The sequence below is a fragment of the Lycorma delicatula genome, chromosome 13 (assembly GCF_047948215.1).
Source record: "Lycorma delicatula isolate Av1 chromosome 13, ASM4794821v1, whole genome shotgun sequence".
Classification (NCBI taxonomy): domain Eukaryota; kingdom Metazoa; phylum Arthropoda; class Insecta; order Hemiptera; family Fulgoridae; genus Lycorma; species Lycorma delicatula.
Genome location: NC_134467.1, coordinates 28,494,084 through 28,516,246, shown reverse-complemented (window position 1 = coordinate 28,516,246; position 22,163 = coordinate 28,494,084). Strand labels below are relative to the sequence as shown.

At 27.2% G+C, this 22,163-nt stretch overlaps 1 protein-coding gene and 1 long non-coding RNA gene across 2 annotated transcripts in view; one reads left to right on the top strand and one right to left on the bottom strand.

Annotated features, from left to right (window-relative positions):
- Positions 1–22,163, bottom strand: part of LOC142333741 (uncharacterized) — a 76,149-nt gene that overhangs the window by 4,231 nt on the left and 49,755 nt on the right. The window contains exons 2-3 of the long non-coding RNA XR_012758675.1: positions 1,850–1,982; positions 1,281–1,430 (exon numbers count right to left, since the gene is read on the bottom strand). This is a non-coding gene — a long non-coding RNA (uncharacterized LOC142333741). The remainder of the gene's footprint in view (positions 1–1,280; positions 1,431–1,849; positions 1,983–22,163) is intronic.
- The window catches only part of LOC142333982 (uncharacterized), a 32,613-nt gene continuing 13,203 nt past the window's right edge, over positions 2,754–22,163 (top strand). The window contains exons 1-7 of the mRNA XM_075381638.1: positions 2,754–3,212; positions 6,787–7,024; positions 12,371–13,109; positions 13,195–13,332; positions 13,425–14,140; positions 14,226–14,348; positions 18,030–21,121. Of these exons, the coding sequence (XP_075237753.1) occupies positions 12,569–13,109; positions 13,195–13,332; positions 13,425–14,140; positions 14,226–14,348; positions 18,030–21,121 (4,610 nt within the window). The 5' untranslated portion in view covers positions 2,754–3,212; positions 6,787–7,024; positions 12,371–12,568. The remainder of the gene's footprint in view (positions 3,213–6,786; positions 7,025–12,370; positions 13,110–13,194; positions 13,333–13,424; positions 14,141–14,225; positions 14,349–18,029; positions 21,122–22,163) is intronic.

The window sequence follows — 22,163 nt, the reverse complement described above, 5'->3', positions numbered from 1 at the left end:
TAGTAGAAATAACAAAGATGGACCGCTGAATGTGAAAATAGGAGGAGAAAAGATTATGGAGGTAGAAGAATTTTGTTATTTCAGAAGTAGAATTACTAAAGATGGACGAAGCAGGAGCGATATAAAATGCCAAATAGCACAATCTAAACGAGCCTTCAGTAAGAAATATAATTTGTTTACATCAAAAATTAATTTAAATGTCAGGAAAAGATTTTTAAAAGTACATCTTTGGAGCATCGCTTTATATGGAAGTGAAACTTGGATGATCAGAGTACCTGAGAAGAAAAGATTAGAAGCTTTTGAATGTGGTGCTATAGGAGAATGTTAAAAAATCAGATGGGTGGATAAAGTGACAAATGAAGAGGTGAAATTATTAATTTCATTGGGGTATTTATATCCACATTTGTTTCATCCCTGCTTGGTGTCATTTCCAAAGATGAGATATTGAAAGTTGTATCACCACAGCACAGTGGTTGCTCATCATCATCAACGTTATTACAGACAATTTTATTTGAAACAAAATGAACAATGAATTAGAAAAGACAATGTAACTGGAACTCTCCATTCTCATGTCTCCAACACTTTTCATGAATACTCATAACATTTTTTTCTGTGTTTATTCTTTACAATATCAACAATATGAGCTAGTGCTCACACAAGCATACCTATGTAATGACATGTTCCGTTATGTAAAGATATTATATCAATATCTTACTTCTATTAAAGCTCACATGACAACTCAATTGATGGTTATTCAAACTGTACAAATGCAGAGATCCTGGAGAAGTAAAGGCAGCCCATGCATTTTCTTTTATGCAAAGAAAATGCATATTGATATTTTTGAAAAGAGAAAAATATCATTACTGCTGAGTAGACAGCAACTAAATGTAGAGCTCTAAATGTAGAGGCAGATGGCAGTAGTTGGTAGTGCCCAATCAGAATGCTGAAAGAGCTAGAAATTAGACTGGATATTACCCCACCGGTTGGCTGTTATATCATAAAAGTAAGGCAATGATCAGTTAGTCACTTTCATGCCGTGGATAAGTTACAAACTTAACTAAAAGGTGTAAATCTTTTCAAATGAATTCTATTTTGTATTATAGTTATTAATATAAATACTCTATTTAAAATTTTTTAAATGTATTCAATTTGGAGCCAAAGGTGCTGAAAAGAGCAGGACTCACCACCAACAGAAAAATTTTGAAATTATCATTGGAACTGAGATAATGATTGAAATAAGTGAAAGAAAGTAATGTTATGGTGACTGAATTAGTTTTTACCTGAATTTGCAGTTCCATTGACGTCTACAACTTGGCATTCTGTTGCTACGTTATTTGAAGCCAAACATTGTTCAATAAGTCTTTCATCATCCATATCATAAAAAGTTACACTTTATATACCATCCCCAAAATGTTTTTTTGTAGTATAACCTGTAATAAAATCAACCATGTTAGTAACTTCTTAGAAAGCCGGTAAAATTTTATAATAATGAAGATTTTAAATGTGTTTTTCATAAGAAAGAATTTTTTTTTATGTAAGCTAAGGCCAACAACCAAAAGACGCTACTAAACACAAAAAAAAATAATAAAAACAAAACTAAATGTACATAAATATTTAAGAGCAGTGGAAGCTTTAGATGATTTAAAAATATAAAATTTAGTCACAGGGCAATTATTACAATAAAGGTAAATAACACAGTCATGACATATACAAAGAGCAGTAAATACTAACTCACTCACATCAAGTCATGCGGACCATCTAGAAATATCATTAAAAAATCCATTAATATTTTAAAACAGTTAAAGTAGGCTTACCCAAATATGAATTACAAGAGATTGGTGGTACTTACTTGGGGAAGTAAATTTCCAGATGGTTGAATTTTATTTTATTTATTGAAATCATCATGCTTTTCCAATCAAAAATGTCATTATCAGTTGTTTTCTACTAATTTGCATTACCTTCTTTATCTGCTTTTAGAGCACCTGAAAATTTTATTAAACAGATCTGAAATAAAGGTACTCTAAAACTAAACTGCTATTAAAGGTTATTAACTAATATAGAAGTTATATAGTCCACCTAATTAGCTGAAATTACCAGGCAGAAAAAAATATAACACCAATAATTTTAAAAAAAGTACAATGAACAATTCAATACAACAAAAAGAATAGAACTGGACAGAGTGTTGATTCAGTCACATATTCAAAACTGTTATCATAAAAACAAATAAATTAGGTTATGCAACAAAAAATGGTTTTTAAACTTAAATCGAAATTAAAAGGCCCCGTAGCATACGTTAAGATTAATTCAAATAATTAAAATGAAGTTTGAACCATTAAAAAACTCAATTCAGTTAAAATAGTTATAGTTACAAACCAGAAAAATTTTATCTGTATAGGAATTAAAGAAAAGTATACAGATTCATGAATGAATTAACTAACTATTCAACAAAATTAATAAACATTTTATGAAATAAAACTTCATAAAAGAATCATAAATATTAATGCAAAACATTATAAAAAAAGTTAACCTACAACTTAAGCAAATAATGCGAAAAACGTAATTTGAAATAAATATGAATACTTTTATAGTTTTTCAGCATGCTCTACCATTATTCGTCATCTATTCATTTTGAATTAATTGTTGAAAACTACCAAAACAATAAAATGAAAACAAGTATTTCACTAATAAAATACGAGTGAAGATACCACTACTGAATTTTTACTTTTTCAATGATCCCAACTGGTGAGCAAATACGTGTAGTTACATTATGTACTTCTGCACTGACAATATTTATAAATAAATTAAATATTCTTGGTGGAGCCTATGGTACAATAGGCTACTTCTGCATGAAGAAATTAGTTTTTTATACAATATTTAACAGCTTCTCTGTTGAATATTGGACTTGAATTGATATGAACCCAAAGAATATTTACACGGAATATCTCAAAATTGAAAACTGTGTTGCATGCAATGGTTTATACAAGGTATTTTTATGTGCTTTACAATTAGATTTCAGCTGTTTGCACGCACAACTTTATCCTTTGTATTTATTTTACTTATTTGAAAGACGTAATTTACTAATAAACTTGTTGGCCATCTCATACGCTAGTAACGTTCCATCGAGTCTTTTGTATTAACGATGCATGTGGTTCGCAACTATGAAGTACATAACAACTTGTAAACGAATTAGAGAAGTTTTCTTTTTTAGTTGTGTAAGTATTTTCATTTAATGTTACCACTGTTATTTTATTCAATGTAGAATGGCAATTAAGATTTAGAATACAGTTTATTATATTATGTTTATTATAACCTATAATTTGATACGAAGCACTACAAAAAAAAAATGTAGTTTAGTGAATTGTAATTAACACTGATAGACGAAAAAACATTTTTTTTAATGTTTCTCACAATCTCGAATTGAATTTTTGCGTACATTACAGATCTGTAAATAAAATTTTTCTATCCTTAGTTTTAAATAAAATACGGTTCAAAAAAAATTAGGTAAAATATAGTTAAAATCTCAACAATTTATAATTTTGTTTGGCCATACCTACGTTAGAATGATTACGCCGTTGTTTTTTTTTATAAATAGCCTCAAGCACATCCCGAATTAATGTCCAACAGTAAACGATAACCGTGTTCGTCACCTACGTCGTCCGGGAAAGAATCCAGATGTGTGTAAAAGACATATTACATACTATAGCTCTGTATGAAGTAAGATGTTTGTAAGAATATCGTGGTAATAGTCGAATTTTGATTGCCGAGAAAAGTTTTGCAAACGTCTTTAAGTGAAGCCCAAGCTGCGCTTTCTACATTATTTAACATTGAGTTAAATATATCATCCAACTATGTATACATACCAACTCTCCTGTTTATGGACCAACAAATATTCTTTAATTTTTCCTTCATTTACATCCGAGAATTTCTGCATAATGTACAAAAATCTGGGACTATCCTTCTTCATTGCTTTTCATTAGATCTAGCTTGATATGGAGTGAGGTAAAAATATTTTTTTGGGGTTCAACTAAGGGCTCATGAATAATATTTTTCCCATTTGGAGTTAAGTTGTCTCATTTCTTCCACTCTTTGGTAAAGACTCTATTGATAAAGATTGTCATACAGCTTTATGCCATGCATTTTTTAAAAAAGACTTATGATGAGGAAATTGAGTTTTTACTATTTGGTGATGGTGCAAGTATTCATAAATATTTAGGAATTCTTGTGGGAACACCTTTAATTTATGCTATAAATCATAGTACGAGTGTTGAAATTGTATTAACCTTTTATGTTATAACAAAGATATTGAGAAGAGTGAATAGCATGTTTTATTTTTTCTAGAGTATTTCATTTTCATGTCATACTTACCTTTTTGCTTATCTTTGATCATAAGAATGTAGTAAAGATAGAGAAGTCACTGATTTCCAATATTTTTACTTGTATTCTGGAGATGTATATTGAAAAAAATTATTTTGTAGCAGCTCAGATATAAACGATTTGGATGATGTCCATCAAAAAATATTGATGTACATTTCAGATGAGAAGAAAACAGTTAAATTGATAAAAGCAGTTTTAGAAAATTGTTATGTAAAATTGGAAGATTCTTAGTGGAATACACTTAATCATTTCGCTGTTTATTCAGAACTTATCAATGTGTTAATTATATATGTAGGTAATGCTGATGTTACTGCAAGAAATAATAGTTGAGAACTAACATGTGAAAAAGTGTTAAAAAATAGTGCCCCTTTTTTAGTGCATATATTCCATTTATGAAACATTTACGTTTAGTTCTTCCTGAAGAGTTGGATAGATACACACAAGTAAAATTGGGTTATACTGATTTTATTAATGATTGTAATGTTGAATTAAATGAGATTCAATCTATAAATGTGAGATAATCTTTTTTTTTTTTTTAATTTTGTTGTAAATTATTTGAATATGAGATGAAACTAAAATCAGAATCAGATAATATTTTGTATTTACAGTAATGAGCGAATTAAACAATTATTTCCAAGTTATTATGATATCATAATGAAAATAAAGAAATGTAAGATCTATTTAAGTAAAAATCATTTAATAAACGCTTTATAGAGATTAATTAATTATTTATAGAGATTAATTTCCAATATTTTTATTTGTATTCTGGAGATGTATAATTTCAAATAGAATTATTAATTCACATGATCCTAAGAAATATTGAAACCGGTTTAAATAATTGTTGCAACGTTCTGAAAAGTTATATGAATGTAATTTTCTTAATTGTGACATATCAGTATTTCTAAATATTTGTATGAAAAACAAATTGTTAATTTATTGCTTGTATCATTATAATTTTGATACAAAACAATTATTCCATTATGAATACAATTTGAGTAATGCCTTATATTATAGAATTATTTTTTTGGTTTTGATTCATGATTTGGTTTTGAATACTACTGTATTGATGTATAGTCTCATACAACTAATAGTTTATCTAACTTTATGCAATATTAATAAATTATTTGTTAAATATCTTCTCGTTTTCTTTGGAATTATTAATTGTAATGGATTCAAGTTTCAATGTATTTATATTACATTTTAATATTATAATTACATTTCTGGTAATTATTTATCAGTAGACATTAAACAGTCTGTAGTAAGTAAATAAAAAAATAATTCTTTAATCATTATATCTTTCCTCTATTACCTTTTAACGTTCCTGTGTTACTCTTTTTAACTTTTTCCTGCATTACTTTTTTTATGTTAACTCTCAACAACTACATTTTGTGATGTAATTTCTTATAGTAAGTAAATTACTCTTCATTTCTTTAATTTTTTCACTTTCTTCAGTAATGTTTATTAATTAGTAATAAATAGGACAGAAATTTGGAGATGTTGGGTATATACATATAAATTTCATTAAATATTATCTTTTATCTTTTCTCAAGACATTCTTATTGCCAAAATTCAAATGTCATTAAAAGAAGGAAAATGGAGAGCGATAGTTGTTTTCATGAATATTTTTATATATTTGGATGTCCTGAATCAGTCCCTTAAGTTGGACCTACATCTCCTTGTACATCTGGGGAACCCATCTGGATAATGATTTTGTGATTTCATGTAGCTAGAGGGATATTTCAATTTACATACAACAGTTACAATATTTTATTAAAATATGATTATTAATTATTATTTTTCTTTTATAACATTTTTTTAAAATGTACTCTTTTTGTTGCTGGGTGTAACACTTGCAACCTTCAGTTCAGAAGATGCATTTAAAAATTTCATAAATTATTAGTTTAAAATTTTTTTTAAATTAGAAAGATATTTTGTATATATATATATATAAAATATCGGATTTCGGTGGAAAATGGGCCGATATAGAGTTTAACATAGATTCAAAACAGTCTCTTTATTAATTTTAACAAATGGTAATTGATATTTATTTATTTTATAAATATAATTTAACCAAACTTAACCTACGCTCGCTTCGCTTGCTAACCTTGACTAATTAGGAGTGTTTTGATTATTTAAATAATAAATAATTGCAATAATTACTGAATTTATTAAATAAATATTCAAAAAGTTTCGGTGTTAATTAGTCAAGGTTAGCGAGCATAGGTTAAGTTTGGTTATATTTGAAAAATGGTATATTTATAAAATAAATAAACATAAATAACCATTTATTAAAATTAATAAAGAGACTGTTCATTTTCCACCGAAATCCGATTGACTACTTTGTTTTTAAATAAAGCTGTAGCTGCGGTGGCGTTAATACATAAGTACCTATATTTTTTTTATGCTTTTCAGTCAAGTTACCAGAGGCAGGTTCATGTCCAGTCGTGTTGCATATGCACTAAGAATGTAAAGTACTTGTGTTGGTTGAGCCATTAAAAGACAGAGATCTTTTATGTAGAAAATGCAGTCTTAGTACTCGAAGCATTTTCTGAATTTATCTAACCCAACTATATGGCCATATTCAAATTGAATTTCATCAAAGAACATAATCGGTTATGCAAGTCATTAAAATGGCATCTAATTTGATATGGTGAGTTCTATGTTCTTTGCAAGTATAAAAAAAATGTGTTCATAAAAAATTTCAGCTTAATCAGTTGAGTAGTTTTTATGTGAAAGATTAACAGAACCCATAGACACTACTAGATTTGCATACGTATATCCGATAAAAATTAATTTAGGAATACAGATTCATAAATTTTTTCACAATGTGATTTATTTACAGTTGCCTATAAATATAGATTTTTAAGTATGGTGTTCTTGTCATGCTGTACACTCGTCCAGTTTTTGAATTTAATTTTCTTTTATTCAGACATTTTTACTATTAATTACAAAAAAATAACAAATCTGCATCCCGTTCAGCATATTTATAAGTATGAACAAGAAATGATTTTCAATAGTAACATCTGAAGTGCGATATATTTTGTAGTAATTTTTTACATTTAGCATATTTACTGTAACATTAATTTGTTAACCTTATAATTTTTTTTTATATTTAATATTTATGATTTATTTTATCTTATACTGACATAATATATATTATGTTGCGATCAAATTTAAGATTATATATTTATTTACTTTTAAAATTCACTCTTAAACAAAAAGCATCTTTTGTTTACTTCCCAGCAACCGTACAGTTTTTATTTACTTATGTGCATGGTATCATTGTTTTTTTTAGTTTTTGGAACTTGCTCGTAATTTTAGTGTAATTTTTTATAAAACTATATACAGAGGGGTGCAAAAGTAGGTATGCAGGTTTAATTATGAAAAACAATAGCTTTATGAAGTCACAGTAAGGATGACAGAGAAACTGTAATGAAGTTAATTAGTTCAATTGAGACATAGAATTAAGTGCAGCAATCTCTTAAGTACTCAAATTGCCAGCGTTTAGCATTTACCCATTCCTGTAATCTTGTTTCTATACTCTAGCACACTTTGACATAGAGATTGCTGTTATCAGTTTCTTGGCATGCATCTCTCTCTTATGAATTGACACATGTCATGTCATGGTTTTCTTGTAAATACTTTATTTTGATATCACCCCAAAAGAAAAAGTCCTTTGGAATAAGTTCTGGTGATCGTGAAAGCCATTTAAGTGGCCCTCATCAACCTATCCACCTATTGGGTAATTAGTTGTTAAGAAACCAATTCACTGTTAAAGCATTGCAGGGAGGAGCTCCATCTTGCTGGTAATAGAACTGTTCATTATCCTGCTGTAGCTGTAATTGTTGAATATAGTGTCCCTCAGCATGTTAAGATAATGACTTGGGTAACAGTTGTATGGAAAAAACAAACCAATGACTCCTTCACATTAAAGGCATGCATAAATTGTAACCTCAGCTGGAGTCGGTTATTTTTCAATCATTACATGGGGGTTATCTGTTGAGTAGTAGTCGTAGTTATGCCTGTTAACAGCACCTGACGGGTTAAAATTCACTTCATCAGAACAACAAATTTTTCGTATGATGCCATCATCTTGTTTTTCTTTATTCAAAAGTATTTTGCAGAATTGTAAACGGTGATCTGGATCATCTACTGTTAATCCATGAAGTAATTCTTGACTGATACATTTGCAAACCTAAATGTTGCATTAGATGAACCAGAGATCTATAGGAAATGTTTAACTTAACAGAAGCTCTCTTTTTAGTTTTCTTTGGGCTTTGAGTAAATGCCTGAGCAACTAATATTTCATTTTCTTAGGTAGTAGCACTGACTGTCACTCTTCAGCATATTACAGATGGACCTAGTTCTATCAAATTTAACACACATTTGTGAATTGATATAGTCTGCTTGGAGGAGGTGTATCGAATTCTGCCCATTTCTGTTGAACCTGTTCAGCATTCTCTGTTTTCCAGTATTGTTTGATTATCAACTTATGTTGGTCGTTGCTTAAATTACTAGCCATGATTTAAACAATGATGATCTGGAAAGAAAATAAAACAGCAATAACAGAACAAAAGAATAGAACAGTGACACACATATATATATATATATAGTACAGTAGAACATAAGCACCCTCCTGTTTAACACAAATGTCCAAAACTATATTGTCCACATTTATTAATTTTGATTAAAATAAGTTATATATTTTGAATTTTTGGGTAAGTATTGCAAAAACATTTTCAGACTCTACTGACAACAATTAAATGAACGCTTGAAACTAATGTTAAACTTTTGTCAAGGGTATGGCTTCATCAATTATATGAATAGACCATCTTTAATATTGTACTGCATATATATATATATATATATAGCTGTGTGCGAATAGTTGGCTAAATTATCACAGGTAATGTGAAGACATTGTGTTTGAATTTTGAAAAAAGAAACTCGATGTAAAAGCCCATTAAATGGCATTCGTTAGTTGCACAAATATTGAGGCAATATTGCCACACCTCTTTGATTGAATTGAAAATATACAATAATTTTTTTTTTTTAATTATTACCTCATACATGTTAATGTACATATTAACGAGGAAAATGATGATGAGAAGAGTTAGATTATGAAGGGGATTGAATAGAGACCAGCTGATCCAAAAGCCAATAGCTAAATATTTTAATTCAACATCTTGAAATTTGTTTTTTAGTAAATATATGTTATTTAAAATAAGTAATACGGTGATCTTATATAAACTTAAACATAATTTCACATATTATTTATATATATTTTTTTAAAGGTATATAATTGCGTGTTTAGAACTGTTACTGCATGGTTTGAAACAGAGATACAAAAACTTGTATGCTAGTAAGAAAAGTTAAAAGAAAGTATATATAACTATTTATCAGTGCATTATTAGCAATGTTATTGGAACATCCAAGTATGATATTTTATGATTTCCTTTAGCATAAATTGGTTTGTAGTTATTTTTAGTATCCACTAATAAAATAAAACTTACTGAAATTTTAATATCGTTATTTAAATTATTACTGTTGTTGTAGTATAATGTGCGTAACTAACATTAATCCTTTAAAAGATGGCAGTGTAAGCAGTTTCACATCTATTAACTACAATTTCATGTTCAGGCTAACCTGTTAATATTACATTATTCTAACCGTAAGTGCTCAGTGTAGAAAATAAGCATATTCTTGTCCGATTTTATGATAGATAATTATAAATAAAAAAAGCGACAACAAAGTTTTTATACTTTCCTGCCATTGGTTATTAATTCAATTACAGTATAAAAATAATTTTTTTTTTTTTTTTTAATGAAACCGTTATCAAAATGTGTTAAAAAGTAAGAAATAATTTCTTCCAAATACTTAATTCCTTTTTTGAATCTGCACCTGCTTCTACAAAATTAATTTCAACATATAATATAAATTTGTTCTATAATGCTATACTCGTATATATACGTCATAAAAACCAATACTGATATTCCATCTCTGGAATTCATATTTATGGGCTTTGATTGCTTCTGTTTGTAATTATTATGTCTATATATATACCGGTATGTAATCTGTAAGTCCATTCAAGTACCACATAAGCATGATCATGTATTTTGGCACCAATTCAAAAAAGTGTCTAAGGAATTACTTAAATATTTGGACAAAATTATTTCTTTATTTTAGCGCATTTTGATATCTGTTCAATTTTTTTTAAATTATTATTTTATAATTTTCTGTGTCTGATTAAAACGCTGTTGATGATTCACAAGAAACTGCAACATTGGGAATGCATATCCAACATTAATGCAACATTGTTGCATAATGAACAATCGGTAGAGGGTTCAAGAGTTATGTTCCAGCGTAATATGTTGAGTTCTGATGGTTTATTTAACAGCGCTATAGGAATTATGAAGAAATTCAAATGGCCTGCCCTACCAAGGGACCAACTGGAAATTGATGAGTTACCAAAAGCTGTGTTAATAAAATTCAATGACGAACCAATAGGTACAAAAATGAAAGATGAAGGTGGTTTGTACCTGTTACACCAGGAAGTACAACGTTTCAATCTATTAAAGTATAGCAAGATGTAGAATTATGTATGTTACCTTTAATTTTAAGTTTGACTGTAAAAGTGCACAAATTGCAAAATATAATATTAAATAGAGCTGTAGTACATTTAGAGAAAAAACTATTTGCAAAAGGACAAGTTTATATTGCTCTTAAGTTGAATCAGAAGATTAAATTGTTTAACCTAGAGTCATTTACATCTATGTAAAGTCTTCAAAGCCCACAAGATAAAAAAACCACTTTCTGAGACGGCAACATTGGAAACCACACATAGGATTGAATAATCTCCTACACTTCACTCATGCCGTCGATACATTGATTACTAATCACGTATCAACAGTGTTACGAGTATTATGAAGAAATTTAGTTGTTCAACCTTGCAAGAGGCTGCCAAACTTCATGTAAACAGAATTATAAGATTCCTACTGTTCCTACCAATGCATTATGTACAAAGTATATTGGGTCCGAAAGGATTAAGACAAGATGTGTTGATTTTTGATAATTTTATTAATGGTGCTACATATCTTGTGCAGAAACTCACATTACCTGTCCTACAGAATACTATAAAACATCACCTAATGTGATGCACACATATAGAATATCAAGATTTTTATTGTCCCTACTTACCAGCTGGCGAAAAATTTATTTTATCATTTTTCAGACCGATTTTTTGGGTCTAAACATTTTTTCCATCATTATGGTACAATCGCGAAAAGCAGCTGTGTTGATTGCAACACGATTTATTTCAATCAGATTATAGGAAAAAAGGTATGCGCAAACACAAAAAATATATACATGTCAAATTATAATGATAATATATACATGATATATGAAAAAAGTTTAAAAAATTCAAAAAAAATATATTTTAATCAGTAATTATTAAAAACTGTTAAAAATTATTCAATAAATAAAAAATTTCAGTTTTTAAATGGCATTTTTATTTAAATAAGCATGTAGGCATGTATTGAACTTAATGAAATGTAGAGTTACCCCCAAGGCTGTATAGCTTGCTTTGCTCTTCCTTCCCAATTTTCCAGAGAGACTGGCGCCCTGGACACCCACAGAGCTTGGTTTCAATTGCCATTCCCATCTACCCTGAGGGATGCACTCCCTATTTCTTTGCCATAGTGGTAAAAATATAATAAAGTAAAAGGATAATCGCTAAATTAAACATTGCGATTAATTCAATATTTATAATTAATTTATATTCTGTTGGTTTAATTTTGTCAAAAGTTTTGCGATGTGAATGATTTATTTTGTACTATTACCTAAGATTATTTATTTTGTTTTTGTAATTTAATTGTATCAATGTGGATTTTCCCATATATAAAGAAAAAAAGATTTAAATATTGTTTCATAATAAACAATTTTGCCTATAAATCATGTGCAGCATAAATTTACATTAAAAATATTCAATTTAATTTTTCAGATTCAAAATTCTCTGGTGAATTCAAATCAGAAGTAAAGAAGTTTTAAATGTTATCAAAAGAATATTAAAGATGTTTCAAAGTCCTACAAAAGATAACATAAAGATGTGTTACGATAATATTGTTGAAGGAATTGTTGATGATGTGTGGATAAAGTTGTTGAAATATTGGAACGGAACACAGATGAAATCAAAAGGATAATGACAAATTTTAAATTACATTATTTATTTTATAAGACAAAAAGTAAAGAAATGTTGATTATTTTATTGGATTATTTTGATGTTAAAAATATTTTTGATATAACCAATAATTTACCATCAATTATTACTGCTGCTATAAGGCTTGGTATGGATATCAAAATGATAAGACGATTGATTGACAGAGGTGGAAGTATTAACGATAGAGATGTAAGACATGTTTCACCATTATTACAATCTATAAAGAGTAAAAGAAATGTAAATTTCGTAAAGGAAATATTAGAAATGGGTGCAAATGTTAATGAAATATGTGACGATGTAAGAAATACAATATTACATATAACAGTAAGTAATTTTTGTAGTGGTGACGATATTGAAGTTATTAGATTATTGATAGATTCAGGTGCAAATATAAATGCCCAAAATGATTCCCATGAAATACCTTTAACGAAATTACCATTGAATGCAGATGAAGATTTGTGGTTACAACTTATAAAGAGAAGACTACGTACCGATGATTACGCGATGTTTTTTTTCGATAAATGATACTTTGTTAACTAACGTAGTATCTAAAACTACTAGAATTGGACAATTTTTAAATATACTTCATGATTATTGATTCCCTTTAGATACAGTGCATAGAATATGTAATCGTCTTCTATATTTGGCACTACGTAATAACTGTTGTGCTGATTGTATTACAGAAATTATTCATAATGGTGCATATGATGATGAAACGTTAAACGTTAATGGTGATGAAAATGATGGTACTAAACCATTATTAGTAGCTTTAAAAAATAATAAATATAAGGAAATTATATCAGCACTTATTGATAACGGTGCAGATGTTAATGCCATTGATGGACATGGATTAACACCATTATTACATGCGATAAAGTAGAAATAAAAAATAAATTGATAAATGTAGGTGCAGACGTTAATAAATGTGATTCTGATGGAATTACTCCTTTAATGTATGCTATTAAAAATAACAATAATGAGAATATCGGAAGATTGATTAATGCTAAAGCCAATGTAAATGCAATGGATATATATGGCAGAACAAGTTTATATTATGCTGTTATGTATTGTAATAAAGATTTAGTTGATTTACTTCTTAATAAAGGAGCTGATATTAGTAAAATAAGTAATGGTTACGATCAGTTTTGGTTCAACATAGAAGTTGTGAAGAAAAGCAATGATAAATTTATGGCTGAACTTATTACTTATTTTATCCGTGTTTCTATAAACAAGGATAAAATAAGAGATGTATGTGGTCAAACATTTTTAATGTATGCAATAGAATTAAATGTGAATAAAAATATTATTTATAATATGTTATATAGTGGGGCCAATGTAGACAATGTGAATGCAACTGATAACAAAGGATATTCACCTCTAATTTACGCTATAAAGTATGAATGTGATATCGATATCATTATTAAACTCATAGAACAAGGAGCTGATGTTAACGTAATCGATAATAACGGATTAACACCGTTGAAACATGCTCTTCATTCTCATATGTTTAAAGAAATAATACAAACACTTATTGATAATTGTGTTGACATACACACATAATGAAAATAATAATACACTTTTATTATATATATTAAAAAATGTTAATTATAATAAAGAGCATGTGAATTTTGTGATTCAGAAAGGTGCTGATGTAAATATTTGTGATAGCAAAGGTTTAACGCCAATAATGTATGCTATATTATACGGTGAAAAAAGTATTAAAACAGAAATTATATCTACATTAATTGAAAGTGGCGCACATGTAGATGCTGTTGATGAAGACGGTCGTACAGCTTTTTCCCATGCATTTTTTTAAAAAAATGATGAAAACCAGGAAGTTCTGATTTTACTATTAGATAATGGAATAAGGATTCATAAATATTTGGCAAATCTTTATCAGAGTGAAGCACTTTACATTTATGCTATGAAAGTTGAATCATGTGTTGAAATTATTATTGAATTTTATATTGTAAAGAACATTTTACTCTGACTGATAAACGTGCATCATTTTTATATGAAATATTTCATTTGTATACAGAACTTGACTTTTTGCTTATTTCCGATTATAAGAATTTAGTAAAGAAAGAAAGCCACTGATTTTTAATATATGTAAATATTGCCCAAATATTTGTTATGAAAATATATTTCGTAATGGTTTATATATAAGCGATCTGGATGATGTCGATAGAAGAAACTTGATGTACCTAAGTGACAAAAAAAGAGTTAAATTGATCAAAGCAGTTTTAGGTAAACGTTATGTTAATTTGTCAGATTCTGAGGCGAGTACACTACTTGACTTCGCTATTTCACCAGACATTATCAATGTGCTAATTATACATTGTAATGCTGATGTTACTGCAAGAAATAGTTATGGGAATATAACATGTCACAATGTGTTAAATGGTTTTTATTCTGGTAAAATACAATATATAAAACATTTACTTTTAGTTCTTCCTGGAGAGTTATATAATAGATATATTAATTTAAAATTAGGTTGTTCTGTATTTATTAATGATTGTAATATTGAATTAAATAAGATGCAATCTATAAATATTGTAGAAAATTTATCGTTTTTTAAATTTTGTTGTAAATTGTATAAATATGAGATGAATCTAATATCAGATTCTGATAATTTTTGTGTTTACAATGATGAACAAATTAAAGATTTATTTCCAATTTATTATGATATAATTATTATGAAAATAAAGAAATGTAAGATCGATTTAAGTAAAAGACATTTAATAAATGCTTTGGACAGATTAATTATAACAAATAAAATTATTAAATCGTATGACCCTAAGAAATATGAAGCCGATTTGGATAATTGTAGTGTTGAACATTCTGATCAATTATGTGAATGTGTTTTTCTTAATTATGACATATTATATTGTATTTCTAAATATTTGCACGATAGACATGTTGCTGATTTATTGCTTGCTTCATTATAATTCTGATATAAAATAGCGCTTGATATTGTTGATTTATTATTTTTGTTTTGATTTCTGAAGACTGTGATAAGATACTTCTATCTTGATGAGAAATTAATGGTTTGCTTGTCTTAACTTTCTGCAGTATTATTAAATTATTTGTTAAATAAGTTCTCATTTTCTTTGGTTACTTATTAATTGTAATGAATGCAACAATATTTCAACATATTTAATAGTTTTAACTTATTTGTATTGCATTTCATTATTACAGTTTCTGCTAATTATTTATTGGTAGACATTAAATATTCTGCAGTAAATAAATTTAAAAAAATTCTTTAATCATTTTATGTTTGCTGCATTACCTTTTAATGTACCTGCATTACTCTTTTTAATATTATTTTCCTGTTAACTCTAAACAACTACATGTTGTGGTGTAATTCTTTAAAATAAGTAAATTAGTCTTCATTTCCTTCAATTTTTTCCCATACACATGGAATTTCATTAAATATCTTTTATCTGTTCTCAAGATATTAATTTTTACTATGAAAACTCAAATTGTCATTAAAAGAAGGAAAATGGAGAAATAGTGGTATACATGAATATTTTTATAAACTCGTATTTGGTTGTCCTGAATTAATCCTTTAAGTTGGACCAACATCTTGTACACTCGGGGAACCCTGTTGGATAATAATTTTATAATTTCATGTAGCTAGAGAGATAAATCAATTTACATATAATAGTTATTATTTTTCTTTTATAAAATATTTTTTTAAATGAACTCTTTCTGGTACTGGATATAACACTTGCAACCTTCAGTTCAGAAGATACATTAAAAAATTTCTTAAATTATTATTTTTTTTAATTAGAAAGATATTTTGCATTTATTTATTTATTTGTTTGTTTTTTTTATGCGTTTTACTTAAGTAACTGGAGGCAGGTACAGGTCCAGTAGTAGCATTTATTTCATATACACTAAGAGTAGAAATGGCTTGCTTTGGTTGAGCCATTAGAAGAAAAACCGACCTTTTATGTAGAAAATCTAATTTCAATATTCCAGTTGTTTTCTGAATTCGATCTAACCAACGGTATGGCCATATTAAAGTTGAATTTTGTCAAAAAACATTATCAGATACTTATTACATTAAAACTGCCTCTAATTTGATACAGTGAGTTCTATGTTCTTTGCAAGTATAATCTTAAAAAATTCCAGCTTAATCGGTTGAGTATTTTTAGGTGATAGATTAACAGACCCGTTGACACAACTAGATTTATATACGTATATCTGATAAAAATTAATTTAGGCCAATACAGATTCATAATTTTTTAAACAATGTGATTTATTTACAGTCGTTTATAAATATAAATTTTTAAGTATGGTGTTCTTGCCACACTGTACACACATCCAGCCTCTGAATTTAGGTACTTACGTATTAACACCACCGCAGCTACAGCTTTATTTAAAAACAAAGTAGTCAATCGGATTTCATGAACAGTCTCTTTATTAATTATAATAAATGGTTATTTATATTTATTTATTTTAACCAAACTTAACCTACACTCGCTAACCTTGACTAATTAACACTGTAATTTTTTGATAAATTCAGTAATTATTGCAATTATTTATTATTTAAATAATCAAAACACTCCTGTTAATTAGTCAAGGTAACCTACGCTCGCTAGTAGGTTAAGTTTGGTTAAATTATATTTATAAATAAATAAATATAAATAACCATTTATTAAAATTAATAGAGACTGTTTTGAATGTATGTTAAACTCTATATTGGCCCATTTTTCCATCGAAATCCGATTGATTGTTTTTAAATAATGCGGTGGCGTATTTATAAGTATGAACAAGAAATAATTTTCAATAGCGACATCTGAGGTGTGATATATTTTGTAGTAATTTTTTTACTTTTAGCATATTTATTTTCATTAATTTGTTAACCTTATAATTTGTTTTTATATTTATGATTTATCTAATCTTATACTGACATGATATGTATTATGTTCTGATCAAATTCAAAATTATATATTTATTTTTTAAATTCTCTCTTAAACAAATTAGCATCTTTTGTTTACTTCCCTGCAACCGTAAAGTTTTTAGTTACCTACGAGGTCTGTAAATAAAGTAATGAGACTGGTTCAGAGAAACTTTTTATTTACAATCCAATTATACATGAACTCTTCCACCTTTGAAATAGTTCTCTGGGGAAGCCACACAATGCTTCAAACGGTTTTTCCACTCTTCATAGCAGTGTTGAAATTAAGAAACCGAAATATCCTTCAGATGGTCTATTACATTTTTTTAATGTTTTCTACTGTTCCAAAATGGTGTCTTTTGAAGTGTTTTAAATATCTCATAAACAATTTTTAGTTTTAAATCATACATAAAATAAATTTTAATAAAAATATTTTAAATTTCATTTTTCAGATTCAAAAATCTCTATTAAAATCAAATCAGCAGTAAAGAAGTTTCCATAAGAATATTAAAGATGTTTCCAGGTCCTTCAGAATAGAACATAAAGATGTGTTACGATAATATTGTTGAAGGAGTTATTGTTGATGATGTCAATAAAATTGTTGAAATATTGGAAAGGAATACAAATGAAATCAAAAGGATAATGACAAATTTTAAATTATACTATTTATTTTATAAGACAAAAAGTAAAGAAATGTTGATTATTTTATTGGATTATTTTGATGTTAAAAATATTTTTGATATAACCAATAATTTACCATCAATTATTACTGCTGCTATAAGGCTTGGTATGGATATCAAAATGATAAGACGATTGATTGACAGAGGTGGAAGTATTAACGATACAGATGTAAGACACGTTTCACCTTTATTACAATCTATAAAGAGTAAAAGAAATGTAAATTTCATAAAAGATATGTTAGAATTGGGTGCAAATGTTAATGAAACATGTGATTATGATAGAAATTCAATATTACATATAGCAGTAAGTAATTTTTGTTACAGTGATGATATCAAAGTTATTAAATTGTTGATAGATTCAGGTGCAGGTATCAATGAAAGGAATTTATATCGTGAATTACCATTAATGAAATTGCCATTGAATGCAGATGAAGATTTGTGGTTAGAACTTATAAACGGAAGACTATATATCGACCAATACACAATAAATTATTCTTTACGCGATTCCTTTTTAAGTAATGTAGCGTCTAAAACAAGTAGAATTGAACAGTTTTCAGATATACTTGATGATAATCGATTCCCTATAGACATAGTGAATAAAATATGTAATCGTCTTCTATATTTGGCACTGAGTAATAATTGTTGTGCTGATTGTATTACAAAAATCATTCATAATGGTGCAGATGTTAATGAAATGAAATACCATGATGAAATTTTAAACTTTATCGCCGATGAAAATGATTGTACTAAACCATTATTAATAGCTTTAAAGCTTAATAGAGATAAGGAAATTATATCAGCACTTATTGATAACGGTGCAGATGTTAATGCCATTGATGGACATGGATTAACACCATTATTACATGCGATAAATAAAAATTACAAAGTGGAAATAATAAATAAATTGATAAATTTAGGTGCAGACGTCAATAAATGTGATTCTGATGGAGTTACTCCTTTAATGTATGCTATTAAAAATAATAATAATGAGAACATCAAAAGATTGATTAATGCTGAAGCCAGTGTAAATGCAATGGATATATATGGCAGAACAAGTTTATGTTATGCTGTTATATATTGTAATGATGAAGATGTAGTTAATTTACTTATTAATAAAGGAGCTGATATTAGTAAAATAAGTGATGGTTACGATCAGTTTTGGTTCAAAATAGAAGTTGTGAAGAAAAGCAATGATAAATTTATGGCTGAACTTATTACTAATAGAAACAAGGATAAAATAAGAGATGTATGTGGTCAAACATTTTTAATGTATGCAATAGAATTAAATATGAATAAAAATATTATTTATAATATGTTACATAGTGGGGCCGATATTAATGCAACTGATAACAAAGGATATTCACCTCTAATTTACGCTATAAAGTATGAATGTGATATCGATATCATTATTAAACTCATAGAACAAGGAGCTGATGTTAACGTAATCGATAATAACGGATTAACACCTTTAAAACATGCTCTTCATTCTCATATGTTTAAAGAAATAATACAAATACTTATTGATAATGGTGTTGAAATAAACACACATAATCAAAATAATAATATACTTTTATTGTATTTATTAAAAGATGTTAATTATAATAAAGAACATGTGAATTTTGTGATTCAGAAAGGTGCTGATGTTAATATTTGTGATAACAAAGGTTTAACGCCAATAATGTATGCTATACTATATGGTGAAAAAAGTATTAAAACAGAAATTATATCTATATTAATTGAAAGTGGCGCACATGTAGATGCTGTTAATAAAGATGGTCATACAGCTTTATGCCATGCATTTTTTCAAAAAAATTATGAAAACGAAATTCTGATTTTACTATTAGATAATGGAGCAAGTGTTCGTAAATATTTGGCATATCTTGGTAAAAGTGAAACACCTTTAATTTACGCTGAAAATTATAGTACAGGTGTAAAAATTATAACTGAACTTTTATATTGTAAAGAAGATATTAATGAGATTGATGATAATGATAATACATCATTTTTATGTAAGTTATTTGCTTTTCATCACCAGCTTGCTTTTTTGCTTATCTGTGATCATAAAGATTTAGTAAAGAAAGATAAGCCACTGATTTTCAATATTTTTAGAACTGCTCCAGATATTTATGTTGAAAAATTATTTTATAGCGATTTAGATATGAACGATTTGTATGGATACCATGGAATAAAATGGGGACAGGTAAATTACAGAAGAATTGTTAAATTGTCCAAAGCAGTTTTAGAAAAACATGGTTACGCTGAATTGACAGATTTTCATCTGAATACACCGCTTCATTTCAGTTCCTCACAAGATGAAATCAATATGTTAATTATACATGCTAATGTTGATGTTACTGCAAGAAATAAATATGGAACACTAACATGTCATAACGTGCTACAAAATGGTTTTTTTCAAAATGCAGAAAAACCATTTATAAAACATTTACTTTTAGTTTTTCCGGAAGAGTTGGATAGATACTCTCGAGTAAAATTACATTATACTGATTTTATTAATGATTGTAATGTTGAATTAAATAAGATGCAATCCATAAATATAGTAGATAATTTATGTTTTTTTAAATTTTGTTGTAAATTATCTGATTATGAGATGAATCTAATAAAAGAATCTGAAAATTTTTGTATTTACAATGATGAGCAGATTAACCAACTGTTTCCAATTTATTATGATATAATTATTATGAAAATAAAAAAATGTAAGATCGATTTAAGTAAAAGATATTTAATAAATTCTTTGGAGAAATTAATTATATCAAATAGAATTATTAAATCGTATAATCCTAAGAAATATGAAGACGATTTAAATAATTGTACTGTTGAACATTCTGATAAGTTATGCGAGTGTGTTTTTCTTAATTATGACATATTATATAGTATTTCTAAATATTTGTATGAAAGACATGTTGTTAATTTATTGCGTGTTTCATTGTAATTCTCATACAAAATAACGCCTGATATTGTTCATTTATTTTTTGCTTTTGATTTCCGAGGACTTGATGATAGGATGATACTACTGTATTGATGTAAAGTCCCTTACACTAATGGCTTGTTTTGTCTAACTTTCTCTAATTATTTGTTAAATATCTTCTCGTTTTCTTTGATTACTTATTAATTGTAATGGATAACAGTTTCAACATATTTGTATTATATTTTAATATTACAATTAAATTTCTGCTAATTTTTTATCAATGGACATTAAATATTCTGTAGTAAATAAATAAATAAAAAATTTACAATTTGTAACTTTCTTGTGTTACCTTTTACCGATTCTATTTTTTCAATTTTTATTAAATAAATACTACAATGGTTTTCCTTCATAAAGATGTTATGTTAACTCCTAATAAGTACATTTTGGGGTGTAATTTCATAAAACTAATATATATGCTTACATCTACTTGACTGATCTGTTAAAAAAACTTTATTTTTCAATGAATATAATTTTAATTGAGCTATAATGCACCTTAAATCAATTTTTCATCACAGTTTATTCAGTAACATTTTAGCAGTTATCAAAATGATGGTAACAAACATTACTTTTGTGGCCAATTAAAAGTAAATATCCTTTAATAATAAGACAGTAAGATCAAACAGCATAAGTTAGCACATAAAATGATGTGATAGTTGTAAAATTACCTCAAAAGGTCATATGTTTTACATTAGAATTATATTTGTTAGTTTATTTAGTTTTCTATTTATATTTATTAATAAAATATGTTTTTTATAAGGAAAATATCTGTCATTTTTTATTTTGTACTCAATTACAACAACAATTTAATTTTACAAGTTTCTTATGCTCATTAATAAAATCTATTATTTTTTTTTTGAATAAAATTTTATTTATTTTCATACCAATAATTATTATTTGAAAGTGTAAATATACACAATTTTAAGATGAAAAGTTTCCATTTTATAATAGATTTTATTAATTTTGAATTTTGTTCAAATATCACAATGGCAATTAGTTTCTTATACA